The sequence below is a fragment of the Heloderma suspectum genome, chromosome 7 (assembly GCF_057233095.1).
Source record: "Heloderma suspectum isolate Gila_16-S chromosome 7, 16-S_ref, whole genome shotgun sequence".
Classification (NCBI taxonomy): Eukaryota; Metazoa; Chordata; class Lepidosauria; order Squamata; family Helodermatidae; genus Heloderma; species Heloderma suspectum.
The window spans coordinates 88,154,651-88,177,364 of record NC_139464.1 but is presented as its reverse complement, the minus strand read 5'-3'; the positions used below and the strand labels follow the sequence as shown (position 1 = coordinate 88,177,364).

Genomic DNA, 22,714 nt, shown 5'->3' with positions numbered 1-22,714 from the left:
TGTGATCGGAGATAACAAGGGGATTCCCTTTATGTAACAGTCTACTAAGTGCCTCATACTTGACCAGTGCTTGAAAGCACTCCTGCAAGTGCTGGACAAATGCACTGTGTTCCTGATTAGCACAGCTACAAGTAGCTATCAGCAAGGCAATGGTTGCTTTTTTGGCTTTAACCAGGAGAAAGCCTAATCCCAGAGGAGGATCCATAAAATGAGATGGTAGGTGGTAGCTATCAACAATATCTAAATTATAGCGAACTAAAGTAGACTGAGTGAATTTGTTTCATTATATAAATTTAGACTTAAGATGGTTATTTAAAGCCAAAGTCATACTCATGTGTGTGGACCGAATTAAAGTACTATCTTTCTTGCATGTGGTTCTCTCTGGCACCAAAAGAATAATTTACTACGACCCAGTTCACATGAAATATTAGTTATTAGGTTAACTGTGGGTTGTTTAACCCACAATTAACCTATAGTGACCAAGGCTGAATCTACACATAGCAGTTATACCATTATCATGCCGTTATCATAACTATTGGTACACGTGACACCAGTGGGCACCAATAGTTTTGATAATGGTATGATAATGGTATAACTGCTATGTGTAGATTCAGCCCAGGTCTGATCGGAGGTTGCATATACAAAATGGTGGTGGTATATGCCCAGCATGGACTGCAGCAAATGGTGGGTTAATTAATCCACAATTTGTTGTCATGACATGCAAATGGGCCCTGTGGCTACAACCTTGCCCGTGGTTATCCCAGTGCCAGTTCCTTTGATTTCAATGGAACTTAGGTGTACACAGTGAGACTACGGGCTTCATTACAGCCTATTTTATAAAAGCAGTAATTGGTACTTCCTGACATTACATGTGTATCTGCATCCATCTACTTGGATACAAAATGTTTGCTTCATTAATCTAAGCACAGTGGGCATTGGCTTAACAAAAGGGCAGCTCTCCTGGGAATTATTAAGTACATCTGTGTGGAAACTTTGAAAAAGAAGGCAAATGGCCTTCAAAAAGCTAAATTTTCAAAAACTATTCAATGGGCTCCTGCCAAGTTAGGCTAATGTTTATATTGATTTTGGAGCTTTTACTCTGAGTATTATGCTCTTGCTGTTTCAGGTAGCCTTGAACTATCAAGATAGGGTTAGTCTTTACAAGTCACATTTTTTGTGAAGTGGCTAGTAGGGCATTCTTTGCTCTCAAACAAATGTTCTAAAGGGAGAATTACTACTTTTTTAAATGGATGTATGTTCAGAATTGAAAAGGAGCCCTTGCTCCTGCTAACTGCAGGATGGAAGTCTGTTCCATTATCTTCGAAACAGAGTGTGAAAGTCTTTCAGATTTAACTTAAAGGACACTTCTTTAAATATAGCTTTTTCATTAGTGGAAAAAGGCAGAAGTAAAAAGATGGAGAATGATAGCTGATTTAGTTATTAAGCCTTTTATGGCCTAGTAATTTATTAGTTACTGGTTGCCTGATGAAATTTTATTTTTGCCTTGTTTGAACAGATTATGTATGAGTTGTATAAACTACAGCTCACTCTACCAATAAAAGGACTCTTTTAAGATTTAACTATTGGCCCCTCCTTTTATTTCTGGAGGACATAATTTATGAATGAGAGTTGTCAGACATGAAATGCTTTATTTATTACATCTTTTTCTCATCTTGCTTCTGCAGCTAAACCAACCCTTTGTGGGCTGGGAGGGTGGCAGGGAGATACACAGCCACCTTAATTATAGGGAAGACAAAAAGTATCCTTCACATTCCTTTGCCTGAATAAGACCTCAGTGCATCTAAATAATAACCCCATTAGCTGCTTAACTCAACAGCCTACATGGGAAAATTTTCAGCATAGAGTGTAAGAAAGTGTTGATTGGGTGGATGGTTTTCAAGGTTTTGTTCTTTGGGTGGTAAAAAGTATTATTTTAAGTAAATCTGTCAGTTTTAGAAGCTTTGTACTGCATATGACTTATGAGAAAAGTATTGTGTTCATATAAGACACTAATGTTGCTCTTGTGTTCTGAAACACAGCAACAATACCATTCGAAAATAGATGACTTAATTGAAGAAACCGTGAAGGAAGTAATTTCGCTTCTTGTTTCAAAGGTAAATGTATTCATGCTTTGTCACTGAACAGCAGTAAGAGACCATATCTATTTTCTACAAAAAAAGAGAGATTTGTCTGATGATTTTCTACATTGCATTTTTCAAGGAAAATCAGCTTCGTGACTAGTGCTCCACGAGTTCAAGATGTTTACAGATTTAAATTAGATCCCAATTTGAGCAAGGATTCCTGTGTGGTATCTATTAATCAGATATATTTCTCATGTGCTTCATGCTATAGTGCTTTCATTAATTACTGGCATCTAGCACAACCACATTTTTACTATATTAGGATTAGCTTTAATTAGGTGCATCGTTGTTTTCTTGCTTGTTTGACGTTGCACATGAGGAAAGTATGTTCTTCAGCTTTTTCAAAGGCTTTTAAAGCCCATCTTGATTTAGACATTGGTCATACATATAAAAACCCTCAAAGACTTTTGTTAAACTCTTTCAAAAAGCCTCCTTTATTCTAAATGTTGCCACTTGGCATTCCTCCTTTTATGTAGTGCAAAGATGGAAATCGTGAAATTGTTACTGTAGATTATTTCAACTAAAATAATGTAACACTATTTTATTAAGAAAATGCACTTTCATGAGCAGGATGACTTGTGAAGTATATTATAAGTGGAAGTGATACTTGTAATATATTATGTCATACTAACTTGCTCTGAAGAATAATACATTCTAGTGAGGAAAGTTTTGCAGTTGCCTCTACATTTTTTTTCCAGTTTAACTTTTTCATCTGCTTATGGGTTCCCAGTCGACAGCTGGTTGGCCACTGTATGAACAGAATGCTGTGTGAACAGATGGACCCTTTGGTCTGATCCAGCATGGCTCTTTTTATGTTCTTATCTGACCCTGGTCCAGTAATACTATGGATGTGAATGGATTCTTACATTTCACACTGGGAGCCTGAATTTGGAGATGCTCATGTACAAAAAAGTACTGTGCACTGGATCTTTATGAAATAGGAACATGGATCAGATATGGACAACTTGCTTGATTTATTCCAACTTCCATAAAGTACACATTCTTGTGTCTTTTGGATGCGGCCATGGATCACTTTTCCTTCACACAGTGGGATCCCACATTAATGAAAACATACAGTGGGATCCCACATTAATGAACACAAGAGTAGACTTGCTTCCCCCCCCCCTTTGTATAGCAGGAACCAATGCAGGTTCAGATGCTCAAGACAGCACCGCATAAAACAGGAAGCTGTTGGCTTTGGGCAACTGTTTTCACATAGACTAGGCTCAGATGACACACTGTGGCTCATTGCGCGTTCTTCAGCACCTGCAGGCACCATATTGCATATGCAACTCCTACTTGGAGGTTGTTATGTCTTGCGAACCTGGAGAGCATGGGTTAAGCAAGGGTTAAGCAACTCACCCATAAATGTAAAACAAACCATGGGTTATGCGAGGGTTACTTATTTAATCGTCAGATAACCCACACTCACTGGGTTTGCACGACACAACCCCCGAGTGGGGCTGCATATTCAAAATGGTAGGTGCACATATCCTACATGTGCTACAGCCTCACTACGGATTAAATAACCTATGGTGTGTCGTGCAAACAGCTTGGACGTGTATTAATGGATTAAATTAATACTCTGTTCCATTCAGATTGTATTCAGTTTGGGGTTTCTTTCAGCTTGTGTTTCCCATAGCTAAAGGGCAAGAGATTTCCAGGCAAGAACTGGCTGTGTGAGAGAGTTTTTATATGTGTTGGAACATAAAAGGTGGAATGACATGGCCACTTTAAAACTTCTTGCATAACATCTCATCTGTTGCTTCTGGTCACACAGAAAGCAAACTGTTATCATGTCTTCCTCTGTGGATTTCCAAGTGGTTGCAGAACTATGGCAATACTTGGTTCACCACATAGCTGGATGCTAAAATGCTCTCTAAGCAGCCAGAGCTACCATGTGACAAGCACTCTGATTCAGATTTCAAGTGCCCCCTCCAGCTCTCTACCAGGCAGCATGGATGAAGCCACAGTAGATCAGGCATGCTAGTATGAACAATGATTATTATTCATACTAGTGGTATTAATATTTTGTGTTGACCAGGAACAGATTTTAAAGTAACAAGTATGAGCAAAAGCTGTTGGAGAAATTCTGCAGGTTAATCTACGCTCCTACTCCTTCAAATTTGGTGGCCAGATTTCCTTGGAATCACCAGCCCTCCAATTAGACTCTACCTGAAAAGAGGAACTTACACATACTGGAGTGTCCTGCATGTTCTAAGTCTAGCTAGACATCTTTAAGTCCTGACATACTCTCATAACATCATTCATGTGTGTCAGCACCTAGAGGAGTCTGTGAACATCTCATGACTCCATAAGGAAGAGTCGTTGTCTGTGCAAGTCACATTTTGCTGACATGGGTCAATGACATCAAAACTAAGCTTAGATTTCATTATGATTCCAAATATTTATTTATTTGTCACACAGGCCTCAGAATGGCCTGTGCAGGATTGTCTCATCTTCTCTACCTCTGTGAGGCTGAAAATAATGACCAGGTTTGCATGATCACAGACACATGGTGCCTTATTATAAGCCATGGTGCCTTATTCCCCCCTCCCTTGCATGCATGTGTGCCAAGGTGGTTAACATAATTACCCTTGATAGTGTGTCTGGTTGTGTTCGTGCAACCTGGCTGGGATGGCTTGTTGCCGTGGGTTACAAGGCACCCAGACCCCTTAAACAGCCCACAGGTTTGGGGTGGCTTGTTACTCATGGCAACAAGTCATGAGGAATAAGGTGCAGTGGCCATTTACATGTGGAAAAACGTAGATTGGCCCTGCAGTTACTTGATCCTGGGCTTTCTATATCTAAAAATTATTTATTTATTTATTTATGTATCTCCTGTATTACATGGCTCGCTAGCACAGACATCCTTATCTTAGATCATTCCAGAAGTGGTCTAAAAACCATGTTAAACTAGCATTTTGCAGAATGACTCCAGAATAAGATGTATATTGCGAGCTGAGTATACTGCATTGCTGGGTAAGGAGGAGACCAGAGAACTGTTACCATAAATAAAGAAGGGTCCCTTCCTTATATTAAAAATAGTTCAAAGATGACCTCTTGTTGATTCTGGTATAATGATCCATATATATTCTTCAGATGATGATGAGAAATAAATGATACACAGATATAAGTGATAAAAACAGAATAGGTTAAAGATGTGATGAGTGCAATTCACTGCTATCAGTCCTTTAAACCATTAGGAGTTTGGATTGTTGCAAGGTGAGACTCTCAGATCCTTATAGAGAACCAGGAATATGACACTGTTATGACACCGTTAGAGTGGCCATTATCAGCATGCCAGATGGAATTTTGTCCTGTCCTCTCACTCATAAAATGCTGCTCCTGTGTTGTATAGGTCAAGCAATTACTCTTTAAAACACTTGTTCGGTTCATCATCAGCCTATTCACATATAAGAATTTTGCAACACTATGACAGCTAATAGTGTTGCAGTGTAGTGCATGTGCATAATTTTTAAATCTCTGGTTTTGTATCTTCCAGGTGATATGGTTTTCACTCTGCTTGATGTCCCTTTTGACATGTCTCCCAAATAAGGATGATGAAGAATTTGAGTTGTTAGGCTTGCTTTTGGATAAGCTTTTTGAAATAATTGCATTGAATTATTTTAGAGACTGAGTGTGTAGGTATGAGTGCAGGTTCTCATTAGAGGCCAACAAAGGTGGTGTTTTAGCTCCTTGATTAGGGTTTAAGTAAATAGTAAAGGTACAATAGACTTGAAGTGTTCTGCTTGTGCTCTGTAACTGAGGGCCAAACTTGGCATTCACCAAAGATGCATAAACAGTCTCCCAACCTTTTTTTAAATGAAAAGCAGCTGAAGGAGGCTACCAACTTGAAAAGGGCGGCTGTGTGGGGGTGGGGAGTGGTCTACTTAACTTCTTTCTTCTTCAGCTGTTTTTCCACTTATTTTATTCCCCATAGGTAGAAACACAGCTGGGGGAGAATTTGAATAAGAGAAGCACTGAAGGTGGAAGGGCTCAGCAGCATGCTCCCCACTCCCCACCTGGCTGCCATTCCTCTATTCAGGCTGCTATTCCTGCATGTTCTGTGTCTTGTTTGGTCCTGGTTGTGTTATCTGGTGTACTGTTGATGTTTCTGTAGGCAATTCCACATGGTGTCTTCTAAAGTAGTTCATTCTCCAGCATTTCATTGGGAGTGAAATGTGATGGTTGCCTGCTCATTGTGCTGCAAAGCCCACAAGAAATAGTCAGCAGCATGCTCTGGGTATTGGGACAGGATGGATTGTCATCAAAGCTCTATGGGAACATTCTTTTTTCTTTCTTTTATTGTCTGTCACTTAGAAACCTTATTGGATACAGAGCAGTACATAAATCCTGTATTTAAATCAATCAATCAATCAATACCAAATAAACTGTATGTGTTAAGATTAGTATATTCTGAGGATGTTCCCTCTGAAGTCCAGACATCTTCTAGGACTTATGTCTGGACTTCAGGGGAAACATCCTCAGAATATACTAATCTTAACACGTACAGTTTATTTGGTGATTTATTTATTTATATGCAGGATTTATGTACCACTCTATATCCAGCAAAATTCCTAAGTGGCAAACAGTAAAAGAAAAAATAGTTCCCACAGGGCTTTGATGACAAGGTTTGCATTTACTCAGCAGAAATAGAGCTACAATAAGGAGTTTGAGAGCAGGAGGGTGGGGGGATGTTGTTGTTTTCCTTTTGGTGTTGCTGTACTAGCAGTGTTTCACTAACAGAATACCAGCCCCAACTTCAGAACTGCATTAACAATAGCAATATCTGACTTGGTTTATTTCACCACGCTTTTTAAAAGAAGAAAAGGTAGAAAATTAAGAACTTTATTCTGTCTTTAAATCCCAACACTTTGAGTTGGATCCAGACTTAGTCATAGGGTTGACCCAATGTGAATGGAGTTGGTCATGTAGTATTAGTACAGTGGTTATGCATCAATTTGTATCCTTCAACAACATGAATTTGTATCTCCTATATAATTGCTGGATTGATCAAATACCCTTTTTTAAATTACATCTGACAAAGGATTTACTAGTGTGCGGTGTCTGATGCATAATATCGGCTACAGGAGGAAATACTTCTCATCCACTATAAGAGTAATTTACAACCTCTGTATGCATTCAGAATATTTACACTGTGCCTCTTAATGTAGTTTATTGCAGTGCTGGAAGGTGTACTGTCTAAACTATCAAGGTATGATGAAGGCACTTTCTTCTCGTCAATACTTTCATTCACTGTAAGTACTTCAGCTCTTTAATAATTGATTTTTAAAGTCCACTTAGAGCTAATGGTGGCCAGTTACAGTATTTGTTTCTTACCTTTAATTTTTTAAGGTGAAAGCAGCTGCAAAATATGTTGATGTTCCTGTAAGTATTTTTCTTTTAAGTATGAATTTTGTAAACTGGTTGCTTTCCACAGTGTGTACTTTTTCATGTGTTATCATTGCGCTTTGCTTTAGAGGTTCATTATAGCTTTACACAAAGTATTTAAACAGATACATCTTGCCCCTAGAGGGCATTTCATTTCCCTTAAGCAACAACTAACTCTCCAAGCAAAGCTTAGAAAGGTTACACTCAGTGTACTTTTTCAGTTGTGGAGGAGTGAGGATTGTAACCTAGGAACTGTTTCATGGGGGACGTTTCGTCATTTGGGTGTATTGTTCCAAGGCCTAGCTCATTTGGGTATCTCAAGGAAGTGGATGGTTTCAAAATTATATTCAAAATCATATTCTAAATTATAATCTGTGTCTATGAATATCTTCCTTGTAAACCTCAGATGCTCCAGCTGTTTTTACAGATTTGTCAGTTTACCCAGGCCTGATCCTAACTTCTTTCAAACACTGAAAATATCAAGATATAACTCTACCCTATTCCAAAAAAATTCTCAACTTGTCTGCCATTTTTCCATGACTAAAACTGCAATTCTTTGCACAAACCTGGGAGTAAGCCCTATTGAGCATAGTACAACCTGTTTCCAAATAACCATGAACACCATTGAGCTGTAAATCTTTTTTTCCTTATTAAGTAATTTCTTAAGTTTGTTTATATAATCAACTTTGGTCCCTGTTGCCCTTCCCTACCTCTCCTTTCCCATTCCTTTTATCTGTTTCAGATTACTTTAGTTTAGGTGGACTGGTGACACAGCTGGAAATGTAGAAATACTGTAGCTATGGCGAAGTGTATCTGCCACTGAGCATATAACATAATGCACAATGGCGATACACGTGTATACATGTTACGTATGTTGCATTGTAGATGCAGTGGTGAGCACATGTTGCAGACCTGTACCTTGCTACACTTAGTGTTTCTGCATTTTCAGCCATACCAGCCAGTCCTGTATGAGCTCAATATCACATGATATTCTGGTATCATAGGAATCTTAGGGCTTCTCCACAGAGGGCTTATATCATGCGATCAAAATTGGTTACTCACAGAAATTTGTGGGTCCTTTACATAACATCATCAACTCCGGGGGCCCTCCCGCAGATTATGACCTTTATCCTGCCTTTGTAAAGTGTGGGGAAAATCTGATTTTTCTCTAGGAAGCACTTTACTTGCTGGGTGTACTTCCATAATGGTGCTATAACAGCAGTGCCATCCAGTTGCTGTAAAATGAAACATATAGAACTTGCCAAGAAATAAAAACAGCACGTGTCAGCCTGTGTAAAGGAGCTGATCTAAATCCCACAAAGAATCTGGAAGCAGAAGTCCCAGTAAGGGTTCAGGATTTTAGCCTCGTGTGATGAAGCCCTTATTCTCAGGCATTGCCAGGCCTCAGTGGAGTCACTGTCAGGTTCTGGCCCACCAGGTTTCAGAACACAGGGAACTGGCTAGCTGTCCAAATGAGCCAGAAGTGGCTGTGTGTCAAAGTCAGGCAGAAGTCAAGGTCCAGGACAGCTCAAAGATCAAAGGAGCTAGAGGCAGTGAGTGGTCAGTGGCAGACAACAGTCCGGTTTCAAGGCAGCAGTAGAGGATCAGAACAGAGAGAAGAAGGTACATCATCAAAGGAGGATACATGCCATGATCCAAGGCATGAACCAGGCAAAGGGAGCAGGTGGGGAAGAAACAGCAGCAATGAATGAATGAATGAATGAATGAATGAATGACAGACAGACAGACAGACAAGCATATCTATGTTTCCCCCCCTTTTTGGTTTTGTTATGTTGGCAATACAAAAATGTATTTAAATAAAAGGAAGCAGGTGCTTGGCAGAGGCCTTGTATGAGAGAAGACTTGCTCAGACTAAGGAGCCAGTTCTGAGGCTGGGTTTTTGAGGGCCTGGTGCACTGAGATCTGCCCTTGCATTCAACTGACTGGGTGATCGTGCAGGCTGTTACTGAAGCTGAGATTGCACCCTTAAAGCTTCAGTCTGGCAGGCTTGCAGTGAAAACAGAGTGCTGGTGGCGCAGGAGGTAAGGCGGTGGAGCCTGACTTCTTGAAGCCCCAATTTGAGAGAGACACATATATGCACACATGCCTTACTGGCACTGATCCTCATGGCAGCTTTCTGGGCTTCCAATATGGTGCTTTAGTGCTATACTGAATGTGTGGGAACTGTCCCTTAATACAGCAGATGTTTTCTTTTATTGTTACGCATATTTACAAGCTGTCCTATAACCATGTTCTCTGGGTGGCGTCCAAACAAGAAATAAAACAATTTAAAATCCAATATCAATAAAAATGCAATACAGCATAAAAACAAAAGTTGCAGAGAGTAAAAAAGAGTTTAAAGCTATGACAGATTAAAAGGCCTGGGAAAATAAAAAGGTATTTGCCTGATTCTAAAATAACACCAAATCAGTACCAGGAGAGCCTCTCTGGAAAGGGCATTTCACAGCTGGGGCACCACCACTGAAAGGGCCCTCTCTACTGTAGCCACCTATCACAACTTATTCAGTGGAGGCACTTGTAGAAAACCATTTTTTCTATCTTATTGGAAACCACAAAGTAAATCCCCTAGAACAGCCTTCCCCAACCTGGTGCCCTCTAGGTATCTCAGACTCAACTCCCATAATTCCCAGGGACATTGGAGGGCACCAGGCTGGGGAAGGCTGCCCTAGAATGCTCACCTCCAATTGCACGAATAGTTAACCTTGCAAACGAATATTTAGTGCTAGAGAGAGGCTTCTCCTGCATGGCTTGAAGAACTGGTCTGAGCTGTTCAGATAGTTGGAGAGGTTGGAGGGGCCTGTGTGAAGACAGTAGGAGTTAATGAATGTTTTCTTCTCTCAGGCTTAGAATTTCTCTCAAGAAGCTTGACACTTCAGAGCTGCTTTTCCCACACCTAAGAGATGTGTTTTTAAAAAACAGTTTTTTTTGGGGGGAAGGGTATTGGTCAAGGCCTGTCAAATGGGAATAGGGGTGAGGAAAGGAATCTACCCCGCAGAGAATTTTGCTGCTGTAAGGCTTATTGATATAAATAAGATTTGCACCAGCAAAGAATTCTGAATATTCTAACCTCCCTTTTGTGTTTGATTTACATTTTACAGAGCTGTAATAGGCATTCAGCTTTAGGGATGTAGGAAAGTCACTTACCTTTTCGCAGGGGTGCTTTGCGGTGGGGGGGAGGCGCTTCGCTTCTCCCCCCGAAGTTCAGGCGAGGGGGGGGAGCCGCCCTGCCTCGCCCGGCTGAAATTCAGGCCGGGGGGGGAGGCTTCCCGCCTCGCCCGGCCGAAATTCAGGCCAGGGAGAAGCGCCCCGTCTCCCCGGCCGCAAAACAAAGTCTAAAAAAAACCAAAAAAAACCCGTGATAGGCTACGTAGCAATTTACGTAGCCTATCACGGCTGACTTTGAAAATCTAGCCGTGATAGGCTACGTAAATCGTTACGTAGCCTATCACGGGGTTGTTGTTGTTGTTTTTTACACTTTGTAATGGCGGCGGCGGCAGCTGGTCAGAAGACCGGCTGCCGCCCCCGCCCCCGACGAAAGGCCAACGAACCGCCGCCGGGACCCGCTGCCGGGAGGGACATTCGCCAAAGGTAAGTCCCATCCCGGGGGGGGCGGAGAATTTCACCGCCGATTTCAGGGGGCCGAATGCGTTGGCGCTCAGCCCCCCGAAGATTCGGGGAGAAATTCTCCGCCATCCCTAGCTGTCATGCATGAACATAGTTGAGTATCAGTATCCTGTATTCAGGCTGGAAAATAGAACACAGCAACAAAACAAAGAAATTCCAAATAATTCAAACATTTCTCACCTCCAATCTCCATTCTTGTAGATAGATAATCAGTATTGTGACAACTGGCTTTTAACAGGAAAGCAACACTGCAATCCTAAGGATATTCCTCAGAAGTAAGGTCCTATTAGAAAAGTTCTGTTCAGTCTAGTGTTGTGTTGTTGCATATGTAGTTGTGCAAACATAAGGCAACCAAGGCAACACAAAATTAGTAAGTTGTGGTGTATAATATCAAATGAATAAATAAATCTAACAAACACTTTACAGATATATGTAACACCTTTCATGGTAACAACATTTAAAAGCAAGCAACTTTGGACTTGGTCAGTGGTTGCCTGACAGTCTCTTAGAGGTGTCCCATTGCATTATGGGACTGATATGTACAGATTTTTATTATCTGTTACCTTTACCCTTTATGTGGGTAGGAGAGTGGGTTTTAATTGGTGACACCACTGTTATGTTATTGTTTTACATAATTTGGCAGTAAGTATATTTAGGATTCCTGTGATGACTCAGAAGATGTAAACACTACTTGGGATTCTCACACATTACATTTAACAATGCAGTCCCGAATACACATACAAGGGAGTAAACCCTAGAAATAAATAAAGTTGCTTGGGCCTTGCTAAAGGGATATAAAAATGGTTAGGGCACTTCCCAAATTGTTGAGGTACTTCAAAACCTGGAATTTGGTTCATGCATAGCCAGGTCACCATATAAAAATCTGATAGGACATTTGTACCAGCTCTCCTTCAAAATAGGAGATACGAAATGTGGCTTCAAAAGGGACTTCCACACCACCCCAAAAGCTGAAATTTGGCATGCTACTCTACTTTCTTTTTTTGGTAGAATTTCAGTTTAGATGAGGAGCCAAGATGTATCCATGATGGTAATACATACACACCAAAAATGCACACAGGTAAGAAAAACCGGAAACACAAATGCATTAAAAAGAATACTAGGAAATGAAGTGTTGCAATAGGGTTACTGTGTCACTGGTAACACATGTAACCAAAGACACCAGCAAGGGAAAAAAGTGAAAGAATTTAAAACAAGGGAGTAAACCACAGCATATTCTTTTCCTGGGGTTAATCACTTGTTAACCTGGCAAGATGAACATGATTTAAAGAGAAAAAGAGAGAGAGAGAGAGAGAGAGAATTCCTTGTTAATTATACACTGTTGCCAGCTCCTACTTCCTGCAGCTTCACCTAATCCTGCAGGTGTGGGTCATCTCTTAACATTCACTGTTGGGTAGGTGGATTCCCCACAGGTCCACCCACCACAGCAACCGATTTAAATATAGAATAACATGCTGAACCTTTTGATTAAGCATCAACCATGTACCTGAAGGAAGGCAAAATATAGCACTATCCTGTTGCCTTTTAACGAAGAAAAGATAAAATAGTTAACTACGCTATTCCAGGTTTAAGAATTATCTTAGGGAACAATCCTATGCATGTTTAGACAGAAAAAGGTTCTAGATGGATGGGTGGGACATGCTGGGAGTTGTAGGACTTTTTTCTGCCTAAACATGCATAGGATTGCACCCTTAGACATTAAAAGCTATGTAATACCTCATTAAACTGGGAAATAAAACATACTTTTCCTAAGGAAAATTTACCTATAGACCAACAATGAAATAGATCTAAGGCATATCACAGCCACCAACATAGTTCCAAGCTGTTACAGGTGAAAGGGCTGAGAATATTGTGCATTTCATAATGTGTCAGAATCTTAACCTATAGCAGTAATGATAAAAATAACAACTGCAAGTACAACCATACAGCTTTCTTGAAATTAGATAATTTCAGATTGCTGCATATGGTTGAAAAGTTAATCATTTGCCACAATCTCACTGAAAATCTCATTATATATGTAAATACTTCCAATTGTTTATCCTCACTTTTAGAACTCAAAGGAAAATGTTACACATCTTAAGGTTTTACGGAACATGCGCACATTTCTCCAGAGCAGGACTTACAGTAATGATATTTTAGTTTTTTAAAAAATAGGGCTAAAGATCTATTAAATGCAAAATACATTTTAAGTTCTTTTTTTCTTTTAACCTCTAAAAACATATTTCCCATTTCTTCCCCCACAAGACATAGTAATGTCTGTGTGTGTGTGTGTATACACACACACACACACACACACATACATACATACATATATATATATATATATAAAAGCTTGCATTCTCCAAAGCAGAGATACGTTCCTTGCTGCTGCTACTAGAAAGCCTTCCTCCACCAAATCCAAGCCTGCTCCTACTTTGTGAAGAGAAAACAGAATTCAATATTCAAGCTCTTGTTTGGCTTGATGTGTATTCTGCTGGCCTCTGTGGTATAAAATTATGGTGCAATCTTATACAGGTCTCCTCAGAAGTAAGGCCCACTGAGTTCTATGGAACTTACTACCAGGGAAGCCTGTATAGCATTACAGCCACATTGTCCCAAATTTTAACTGTTAAACGTAAAAATATCCAATTTTCATTCTTTATTAGACATCAGTGTATCATGAAGCTTATGTAGCACTTTTTAGGTAATATTGTACTTTAACAATTTTGGCGTACTCCTCATGTCCCTTCCTTTTGAGGGAGAGATGTACAAAAGCTATTTAACATCTATATTGAAGTCTATATTGAAGCCATTGGGATTGGTCATTAGGGGATTTGGAGCTATGTGCCATCAGTACACTAATGACACCCAGCTCTATAGCCCTCCTCATTGTGTGTTGACTGAAAGTATGTGGAGAGGAGTGCTCTAGCCCATCCCCCCATCCCCGTGCATTTTCCAGGGTTCTGGATCACATATAGAACCCTCACAGCTGTTCAGACCAGCACCTTCCACACATGGACAGTTGAAGCACGTGAGGAAGGGGAGGGGCTGGAACACTCCTCTCATCATGTGTTCATTCAGCATGGGATGAAAAATGCCTGAACAGGGCTTCTTTCTCTGTCCCATCTGAATTGGGAAGCTGTGCAAGCCTTGGACTGGTGCCTGGATGCAGTGGTGGGCTGGATGAGACCCAGTAAACTGATTCTGAATCCTGGCAAGATGGAGACTCTGAAGGAGAGCGGCTCCTGTGTCCAGGAACTAGGTCAGTTGCCTGCTCTGGAAGGGGTCACACTCCCCCTGAAGGAGCAGATGCCTTGTCTGGAGGTGCTCATTGATCCAGCACTGTCACTGAAGCGACTGGTGTCTTCAGTGGCTCGTAGTGCTTTTTACCAGCTCTGGCAGGTAGGACTGTTATGGCCATTCCTGCAAAGGGATAGCTGGACCACTGTGGTCCATGCACTGGTAACTTCAAAATTGGATTACTGCAGTGTGCTTTATTTGGGGCTTCCCTTAAAGTTGGTCTGGAAGCTGTGTGCAGAATGCCGCAGCCAGGTTGGTAACAGGAGCAGCTTATTGCCAGCACGTTACACCTATCTTGAGGAAACTGCACTGGCTGCTTATATGCTGCTGGCGAGGTTTACGGTTTTGGTGCTGTCACGTTCCTTCGTCCTCCCCCTTTGCAGTCAACACACTTCAAAATACCAGGCTTCAGGCTCACTGCTTTATTAGTTAATGACCAGGTTCCTTACAAATGCAAATTCTAGGAAACTCTCAGGCTACAAAGGAAACAGCTACTCCGCCACAATTACGAATACCAAGAATACCAATAGAGGAGCCGAAGTGGAAGTTAGAGAAGTTGCTGGCAGTTTGAACAAGAACTTCCCGGCCAGACTACCTTAGGAGGGATGCCCCTCCCTTACAGTTGCTCCCTCTTGTGTAGGCTATCATGCATAGCCAACCTGGAGGAGCATCTGAGCTCCACCTCTAACTTTTCCTGCTTCACTCTGCGACAGACCCTAGCATCCCTCAAATCATGCCCCTCACTCTCCTCCTCCCCCAAGACCTGGGTTCTCATGGAGGAGGGGGGCCTTCAGGTCGAGCCATCTGTGTGCCAAAGTCTTGAGAAGAAGGCCTTGCCGTAGCTGAGCTCACTAGGGAGGGAGCCTACCCCGGTTCTGGCTGTTCCCATTCTGAGTCTGAGCTGCTATCTCCACACACTCAGATTCATTCCTGACAGGTACTTGTTTACAAAGCCCTAAACAACTCAGGACCAGGATACGTAAGAGATTCCCTGATTCTCTGCAAGCCTGCTTGGTTGCTGCACTCATCAGGAGGTACCCAAGATTTTAGAGGTTCCGTCCATCATGACTTGGAATAGGGCCGTTAGTGTCATAGCACCCACTCTCTGGGACTCCCTGCTGTTACAAACTAGGCAGACACCAACCTTTCTACTAAAAACATACCTTTCCCCCTTAAAACCCAGCTATTTCTCCTAGGTCAGGTTCTGGCAATTTGTCATATATCTGCTAAGCCTAATTTACTTTCTATTGTATATAGCTCACTGCCAGCTGATTCTAAAAAAAATGTAATGCCAAGTTTGATATTTCCTGTATTTAAAAAATGGTTTTACAATTGCTCACAATACTGTACCTGCTCAGTGTCAGTAACAAATTGCTATATATAAACATTAGATTAAGTTAGATCTATTTAGTTACCCTGTGACTTGATTCATACAGAATATCCTCATACTATGTGCAGGGTTGCAGGCCCTACTGTGGCTTGTGCTGACATAGTTACATTTTGAGTTTTGACAACTGGAACAATGTCTTGCTGTTGTATGTCCTGTCGGTTGTTGTCCCATTAATGACAGTTGATACCAAAGAGAACACAGGCTTATAATAATGTAGGTTGAATGCCTGAGATATGTTAGGTGAGTAAATTGCCTTCCCTGACTTCCATACATCCACTTACGTTGAACAAAGTTTTGCCCAGCAGATCTGTCTTCTGAAGCTGCTTTTCTTTAGGAAAAAGTGACCGTTAGAGATTTTGTTGCATGCTTTTGCGGGGAGGGGGTTGCATATAGTTTGGCCCTTATTGGCTTTGGGAAAGTTACTACTTTGCAGTCTAACTTTCCTCACAGGATTGTTATGAGAATAGAGAACACCAAACAAAGATCCAAAAAATGGACTAGGCAAATAGGAGAAAGTCACATGCTCTCCTAGAGACATGAACATCTTGTTTAACATCATGGTTTATAGTTGCGTCTGAGAAAGATGAACTGTGATTAGTTTGAACTGTGGTTTATTTAAACAAGTCAGGATCAAACTGTGGTTTATTATCCTGGCTAGTTAATAGCCATAGTTTACACTAGCTACATTTTGTCCTTTTCAGAAGTAATGATAAATCATGGTTAGTGTTAATCCAGAAGCATTAGAATATAAGAAGATTTGGGTAAGACCAGAGACTATCTAGTCCAGCATTCTGTTTCCCACAGGGGTCAGATACCAATGGGAAGCTCACAAGCAGGGCAGCCTTCCCCCACTGTTTCTTAGCAACTGGTATTCACAGGCTTATGCAGGCAAGCATCCTGTTTCCCACAGTGGTCAACAAGATGCCCATGGGAAGCACACAAGCACAACATGAGGACAATAGCCCTCTCCCACGGTTGTATCATAGCAACTGCTATTCAGATTTATGCTACTTCTGATCCTGGAGGTAGCATATAGCTATGATGACAGGTGACCACTGATAACATTATCCTCCATGATGCTTCCAATCTCCTCCTTGACTCTTGTGTCAGAGGGGGAGTGTGGAAGCCCAGGACTCAAGCAGGGTCATTTACATAATGCTAAACTATGCTTTAGCAGAACTTGGGAACTGGGCCATAGTATGAAAACTTCTGGTGAAGGACACACGCAACAATTCTGTCCTGCTTGTGTGTATCCCTTCCCATCTTGCTTCAGTAATCATAAATCACTTTACACTGAAAGAGCTACAAACGTTTTTTCCCTCTCAGATTCTGAAATACATAATTCTGAACTAAATAACAAAGCATCTGGTTAACTCTTAGACTTGCAAATGAGTCCATTTGAAAAAAGCTTTCAAATAATGCTGAAAATAGTTTATAGAGACTTAGGGAGCTTATTTTAAAGTGAATAACTCTCTTCAGTGTTTCTGAAAGTGCATCCCCTTTAAGTAAACTTGCATAAGAAGAAGTTTTTAATGGCTCTTAATTAGTTGATTAATCCAGCTTCATTAGCTTTAAAATGGAGAGCTTTGCTACTGTTAGTTCTTTTGAGAATCATTCACGTTTATCCAGGCATGTATATACAGTAAGTAAAACTATTTAAAAGGAAAATTAGATTTTTCAGCAATTTATCAGAGATAATTACCCTGTGTACACTGAAGAGAAAAAAAGGATAAAGTGTTTTAAAGAACCGTAATTCTAATTGGTAAATGTCACCAGCTGTTGCAGTTATCTTACTTGTGTATATTCTTCTAATGATTAGAGTCTCATGCCACAAGCTACATGAAAATATATTCACTAGGTGTGAAATTCCCATATGTCACAAATTAGGTAAACATCTCCAAGAAAAGAGAGAAAGATTGCTAATGGGAATTCCCCCCCACCCCGAGAATTGTCTGTTTTCAGGATATCTCTCTCTCTTTATATATATAAACCTAACTTGAAAGCAAATTTACATGAAGATATTAAAGAATTACTCTTTAATCTAATACTAATTCACAAACACCTTTAATTTGTGATATTTATCAGTTACAGTTTTTCATTCTTGTGCAGTGCCTTGAAAACACTGTGGTAACAAATGTAATGTTGAAATATTGCTTCACCTTAACTTTAAACATCAGTTATTAGATATACTGTGTTCAGTACAAAGCACAAAGGTGGCATTGTCCTAGTCCCAAAGGGATTGTGACATAATGTAGATTTTTCTAATGTGCTGAAATAGGGAGCTACACAAGGGTAGTAGACACACAATGCTCCTGATCCCTTTAGTTATGGTTAAAAGAGTTGGCTATCAGATCCCCTTCCCTCCAGTGTGAATTCTCCCCATCTTTCCCCAGTTGGTGTTAACTGTCTTACATCAGCACAATCCTTAACCATGGCTAAGGCTAACCAGCATTCTCTATTATAGTTAAGATCAATGCTGATATAAGGCTTAATATAGTTAAGTCTAACTGGAAAAGGACAGGGAGAATTAGTGCTTGAGAGGAGACAAGGTGGGAGGAGTGAGCCTGCAATCCCATGGTTTCCTCACAGTCTTTTAAGCCACGATTAAGGGATTATGTGCCTTGAAAGTAGAAAATGAATACTGAATTAAAGTGTGTATAGATACCTATGAACTGTATTGTACGCTACCAGTATATTTTTAGCGAGTTATCCCCTAATCCATTATGATGGATTTCTCTCTATAAATCTCAACCCCAAGGATTTGTGATCAGTACATATAAAAGTCACCAGGCAAAATGTTTTTTTTATATTAAAGATACTATCTTGGATGAAAATAACAAACTATTGAAGTTCACAAATAAATCCTACAATCCAACAGGGTGACAACCAAGTATAATAGATTTTCTTTCAGAATTATCCCAATAATCTGAATTTACTAAAAACAGAAGACAGATACCTCTGACCTAGACTTCTTTGATATTCTTCAAACATTACAGAAAATTAGTAAAAACAAAATTGTTGTCAACAAATGGTACTTGGCAAATTCATGTTCTAATATTGTTTCATTTAACACCTTCAAGTTGACAGTTCTGTCAGTTACATTAAGTAGTACTTATACTCACCAAACTGCCATTTCTAAGTTTGGGGTATGCAATGAAAAATTATGTCCAGGTTCTTGAGAGAAATGTTGGAACAGAGATATGGCAACATTCATAGCACCAAAAGGGTGTAATCTTCACTTAGTACATATGTTCGTTTCTTCTGCCATAGACTGTAGAAAGAAAAAGTTATGGAATAGCTCTTCCTGCTTCCTAGATCAGCCCAGCATTCCCCACCAAGAAAGATGTGGGAGGCAGGTTTTCCTCCATTGATTTCCCAACCTTCTCCCACCAAGATTTTGGTTATATCTCCACTCTTATCATCTTCTGTATTGTTTCAGTACTGAATTTCAAATTACCTCACATCTTGTTCCTTAGGAGAGTCAACATTATAGAAGAAAATGTTACACTAGGCAAAAAGCCTGACACTTCCATAGTTTGATACAGAGTTAACTCTGACACTGATGTTGTCTGTATCATTCACATGATTTTCCAGCTTTTCCTAATAGGTGCAATCATGATAATAGTTACTGTGTTTGAGGATCACTGGGTCACACATACCATATCTCTTTGCGAGTATGTACCAGAAAAAGCCAGGACTGCTTAGATAGATAATAGAAATGTATTGTGTAAACTTACCTTGCCTTTCTGCATCGTACTATTTACCAGGCATTCCTGTTTGGGTTTCTGGGATACTTGCTGGCTTTGGGCTAACTGTGGTAGGGTTGTTGGATGCCCTATATTTTCCTCATTCTCCTTCTGGAGCTTCTGTCTTAGAGTTCAAAGGTCTCTTCCACAGTTACTCTGTACTTCCATCGGTGGTGAATTCACTTATGACCTTCTTAAGTACTTCATCAGATGCAAGCTAGGTTTGATTCCAGGACCAACACAAGGTGGGGCAGGGAAGGAGGGAGAACAGTCAAAAATACTATGTATTTTCTTGACTTGTAATGTATCCATCTTTTGTTTTCATATCCATGCTATGCTACTATACATCCAGACTGCAGACCACAACTGTGTATGTATGGATGAGTAAATATAATGGACTTTAATATTTTTTTCATAGTATTGCGCATGTAACTTCTCATGCTGTTTATGGAAGCCTAATCACTCATAATCAATATGTCATCTTTCTCCCAACTACTGTGCACTGGCATTTTTTCTGTATTATTGCCTCTCTGTATCAGCACCTGCAAAATACACATCTGGAAAGTAAATATATATCAGTGATGCTTGAAACATAGATTACTGTATATATTGCAAAAGCTCTTTCAAAATGGGCCATAGCCAGCTTCCATTACAAGAAGTGAGCTCCATGTTCATCAAATTTAAATTATAGATCTGCTCTAAATTGCTATCAAATGTGAAATGAATTTCAGATGAGATCAATAATGTGCATACGTGTGCATGTTTTTATTTGTATGATTTTTAATATATATGAAAAAATAAGACTAACATTGCAAGTTATATCTCTGCGGTCTATCCCCCTCCCTCTCTCTCTTCCTCTCTCTCCCTCATACACAGAAACCAGGGATGGATCTGGCAGATACTTACATTATGTTTGTTCGTCAAAATCAAGATATACTTCGAGATAAGGTCAATGAAGAAATGTACATAGAAAAATTGTTTGATGTAAGTAGCTGTCTCAGTGGGAAATGCTAGGTTATATATCTGAATATTATGAACTACTCTTCATGCTGCAGTTGCATATTAAGGTACTTGTTTCTGTTGTTTGCTTCTAAGGTTCAGATATTGCCATCTTTACAAACCAACCTTAATTATCAATATTGCATACCTAAGAGATATATTTGTTGAATTAAACTAATGATGCTAGGGCTGTGTTGCCATTGTAGCTTCATATTACCTATTTTTCCTTTTTTTTAATGAGTTGCCAGAAAGTGTGTGTGTGTGTGTATGTAGGAGTCCCAGGAACTCTGCAATGTTGCTTTACACTCTAATAAAACAAGGATCTGTTGCTGAATCCCCCATGTACTCTGAGCGTAAGTAGATGAAATTAAAACAACAGTTCACATAATAGGTTGCTGATGTTATCCTGTGTGATGCAAGCAGTGCAAGTACACTCTGCTTTGCTGTTTGTCAGCTATAGTCACATTCTAGCAATAGGTAGCAAGGTATCTATCCAGTCTGTATCTATCTGTACTAATGCAAATAACTCTGTGGCAGCTGAATTAACTCTTATGGTGCACAGGTGAGCCACTCCCAATTTGGCCATCTACTCGCTCCTGCTACACTCTACCCTGCACAAACCTCTGTGCTCTGCACAACACCATTACACTGCCTCTAGCATTCATAGTATTGCAGTGCAGCAGTGCCAGCCCTGACAACATCCTCAGTTGCTTCCCATGTTTGAAATAGCATCATGGCACTACATCCTGAGCCTCCTTTTGCCCAGCTTACTGACACAGAAGATTATAGGATTATTTTAATTCAAATCATACTTGAAATATAAATTACTGTTTATATTGAGAAAAGCTGTTTGAAACCAGGCCAGAGCCTGTTTCCTAAATCCTTACTGAAGCACTAGCTGAATTTTGAGAAACTATGTGCAGTGAATGACTATTAGAGCTGACTCATTTGACACAGTTTGCCGTTTCTCCACTGCATGTAATACAGAAGCAGAAATGTGCATCCATACACCTCACTTGTATATGTTTACTTGGTGTTTACAGCGATGGGTCCCAGAAAGATGTTACAAGTGTTCACATGGAAATAAACTCATGAGCATGAATCAAACTTTCACTTTCTATCATTCACCGTGCTCCCCATCTCTTCCCCTCGTCTTAGAATTGTCTCCTCTAATGCTCAGTGGCAAGAGCCACTTTCACCTTTTCCACTTCTTTCTCCAACTGTAGCCCCTAAATTAGGTGTAGGCAGCCTTTTGAGCCTGTGGGCACATTTGGCAATTTGAGAAACTGTCCTGAGCACCACCACAAAATGGCTGCTACAGGAGGCATGGCAACTCACAAAGGACAAGTAACCTGCTGAAAAGACTAAGTACAAACCAGAGGTGGGATCTGAGCCCCAACACTCTGAACAACTCCTATGAACCCAGTTTTCAGCACCAACAGAAATGTATTTCACACAAGGCAAACACTGCATATGTGTATGCGCATACATAGACATTTCTCCCTTTTCCTTCTCACTGCAAGCACATGAAAAGCAACACTCACTCTTTTGCAGGTTCCCTTCAAAATCCCCCCCAAACCCTCCCTCTCGCCTTCTTTTTCTCATATACATACAGCCCCATCCATTCAGACATACAAACACACAACCCTCCCCAACCCTCAGGTGGCTCCCTCACCCTCTGCTGGCTTCCTGCTGCCCTTCCTAGTCTACCCACTGCTCTCTCTAGCCCCCCTCCCCCTTACCAGACAGAAATGACAGGAGACCCTTTTTCTTTTTTCCCTTCTTTTTCTTGGCGGCTGGATGTGCTGCAGGGGCAAGCCTGCAGACGCTCCTGATCTTCATTTCATAGAATCATAGAATAGTAGGGTTGGAAGGGGCCTACAAGGCCATCGGGTTCAACCCCCTGCTCAATTCGGGAATCCAAGTCAGAGCATCCCTGACAGATGGCTGTCCAGCCTCGTCTTGAACGCCTCCAGTGTGGGAGAGCCCACCACCTCCCTAGGTAATTGATTCCATTGTCGTATTGCTCTAACAGTCGGGAAGTTTTTCCTGAAGTTCAGCCAGAATCTGGCTTCCTGTCACTTGAGCCCATTATTCCGTGT

At 40.6% G+C, this 22,714-nt stretch overlaps 1 protein-coding gene across 8 annotated transcripts in view; it reads left to right on the top strand.

Annotated features, from left to right (window-relative positions):
- CADPS2 (calcium dependent secretion activator 2) overlaps positions 1-22,714 on the top strand; it is a 441,065-nt gene that overhangs the window by 378,592 nt on the left and 39,759 nt on the right. For 3 of the 8 annotated variants that reach the window (XR_014784450.1, XM_084810859.1, XM_084810857.1), the window contains 5 exons: positions 2,040-2,114; positions 7,319-7,402; positions 7,500-7,532; positions 19,966-19,983; positions 20,490-20,597. Coding sequence is in view for 5 of the 8 variants with exons in the window: in XM_084810859.1 (XP_084666985.1) it covers positions 2,040-2,114; positions 7,319-7,402; positions 7,500-7,532; positions 19,966-19,983; positions 20,490-20,597 (318 nt within the window). In the remaining 3 variants the exon portion in view is untranslated. The remainder of the gene's footprint in view (positions 1-2,039; positions 2,115-7,318; positions 7,403-7,499; positions 7,533-19,965; positions 19,984-20,489; positions 20,598-22,714) is intronic. The other 5 variants (XR_014784448.1, XM_084810860.1, XM_084810858.1 and 2 more) reach the window with 2 other exon arrangements.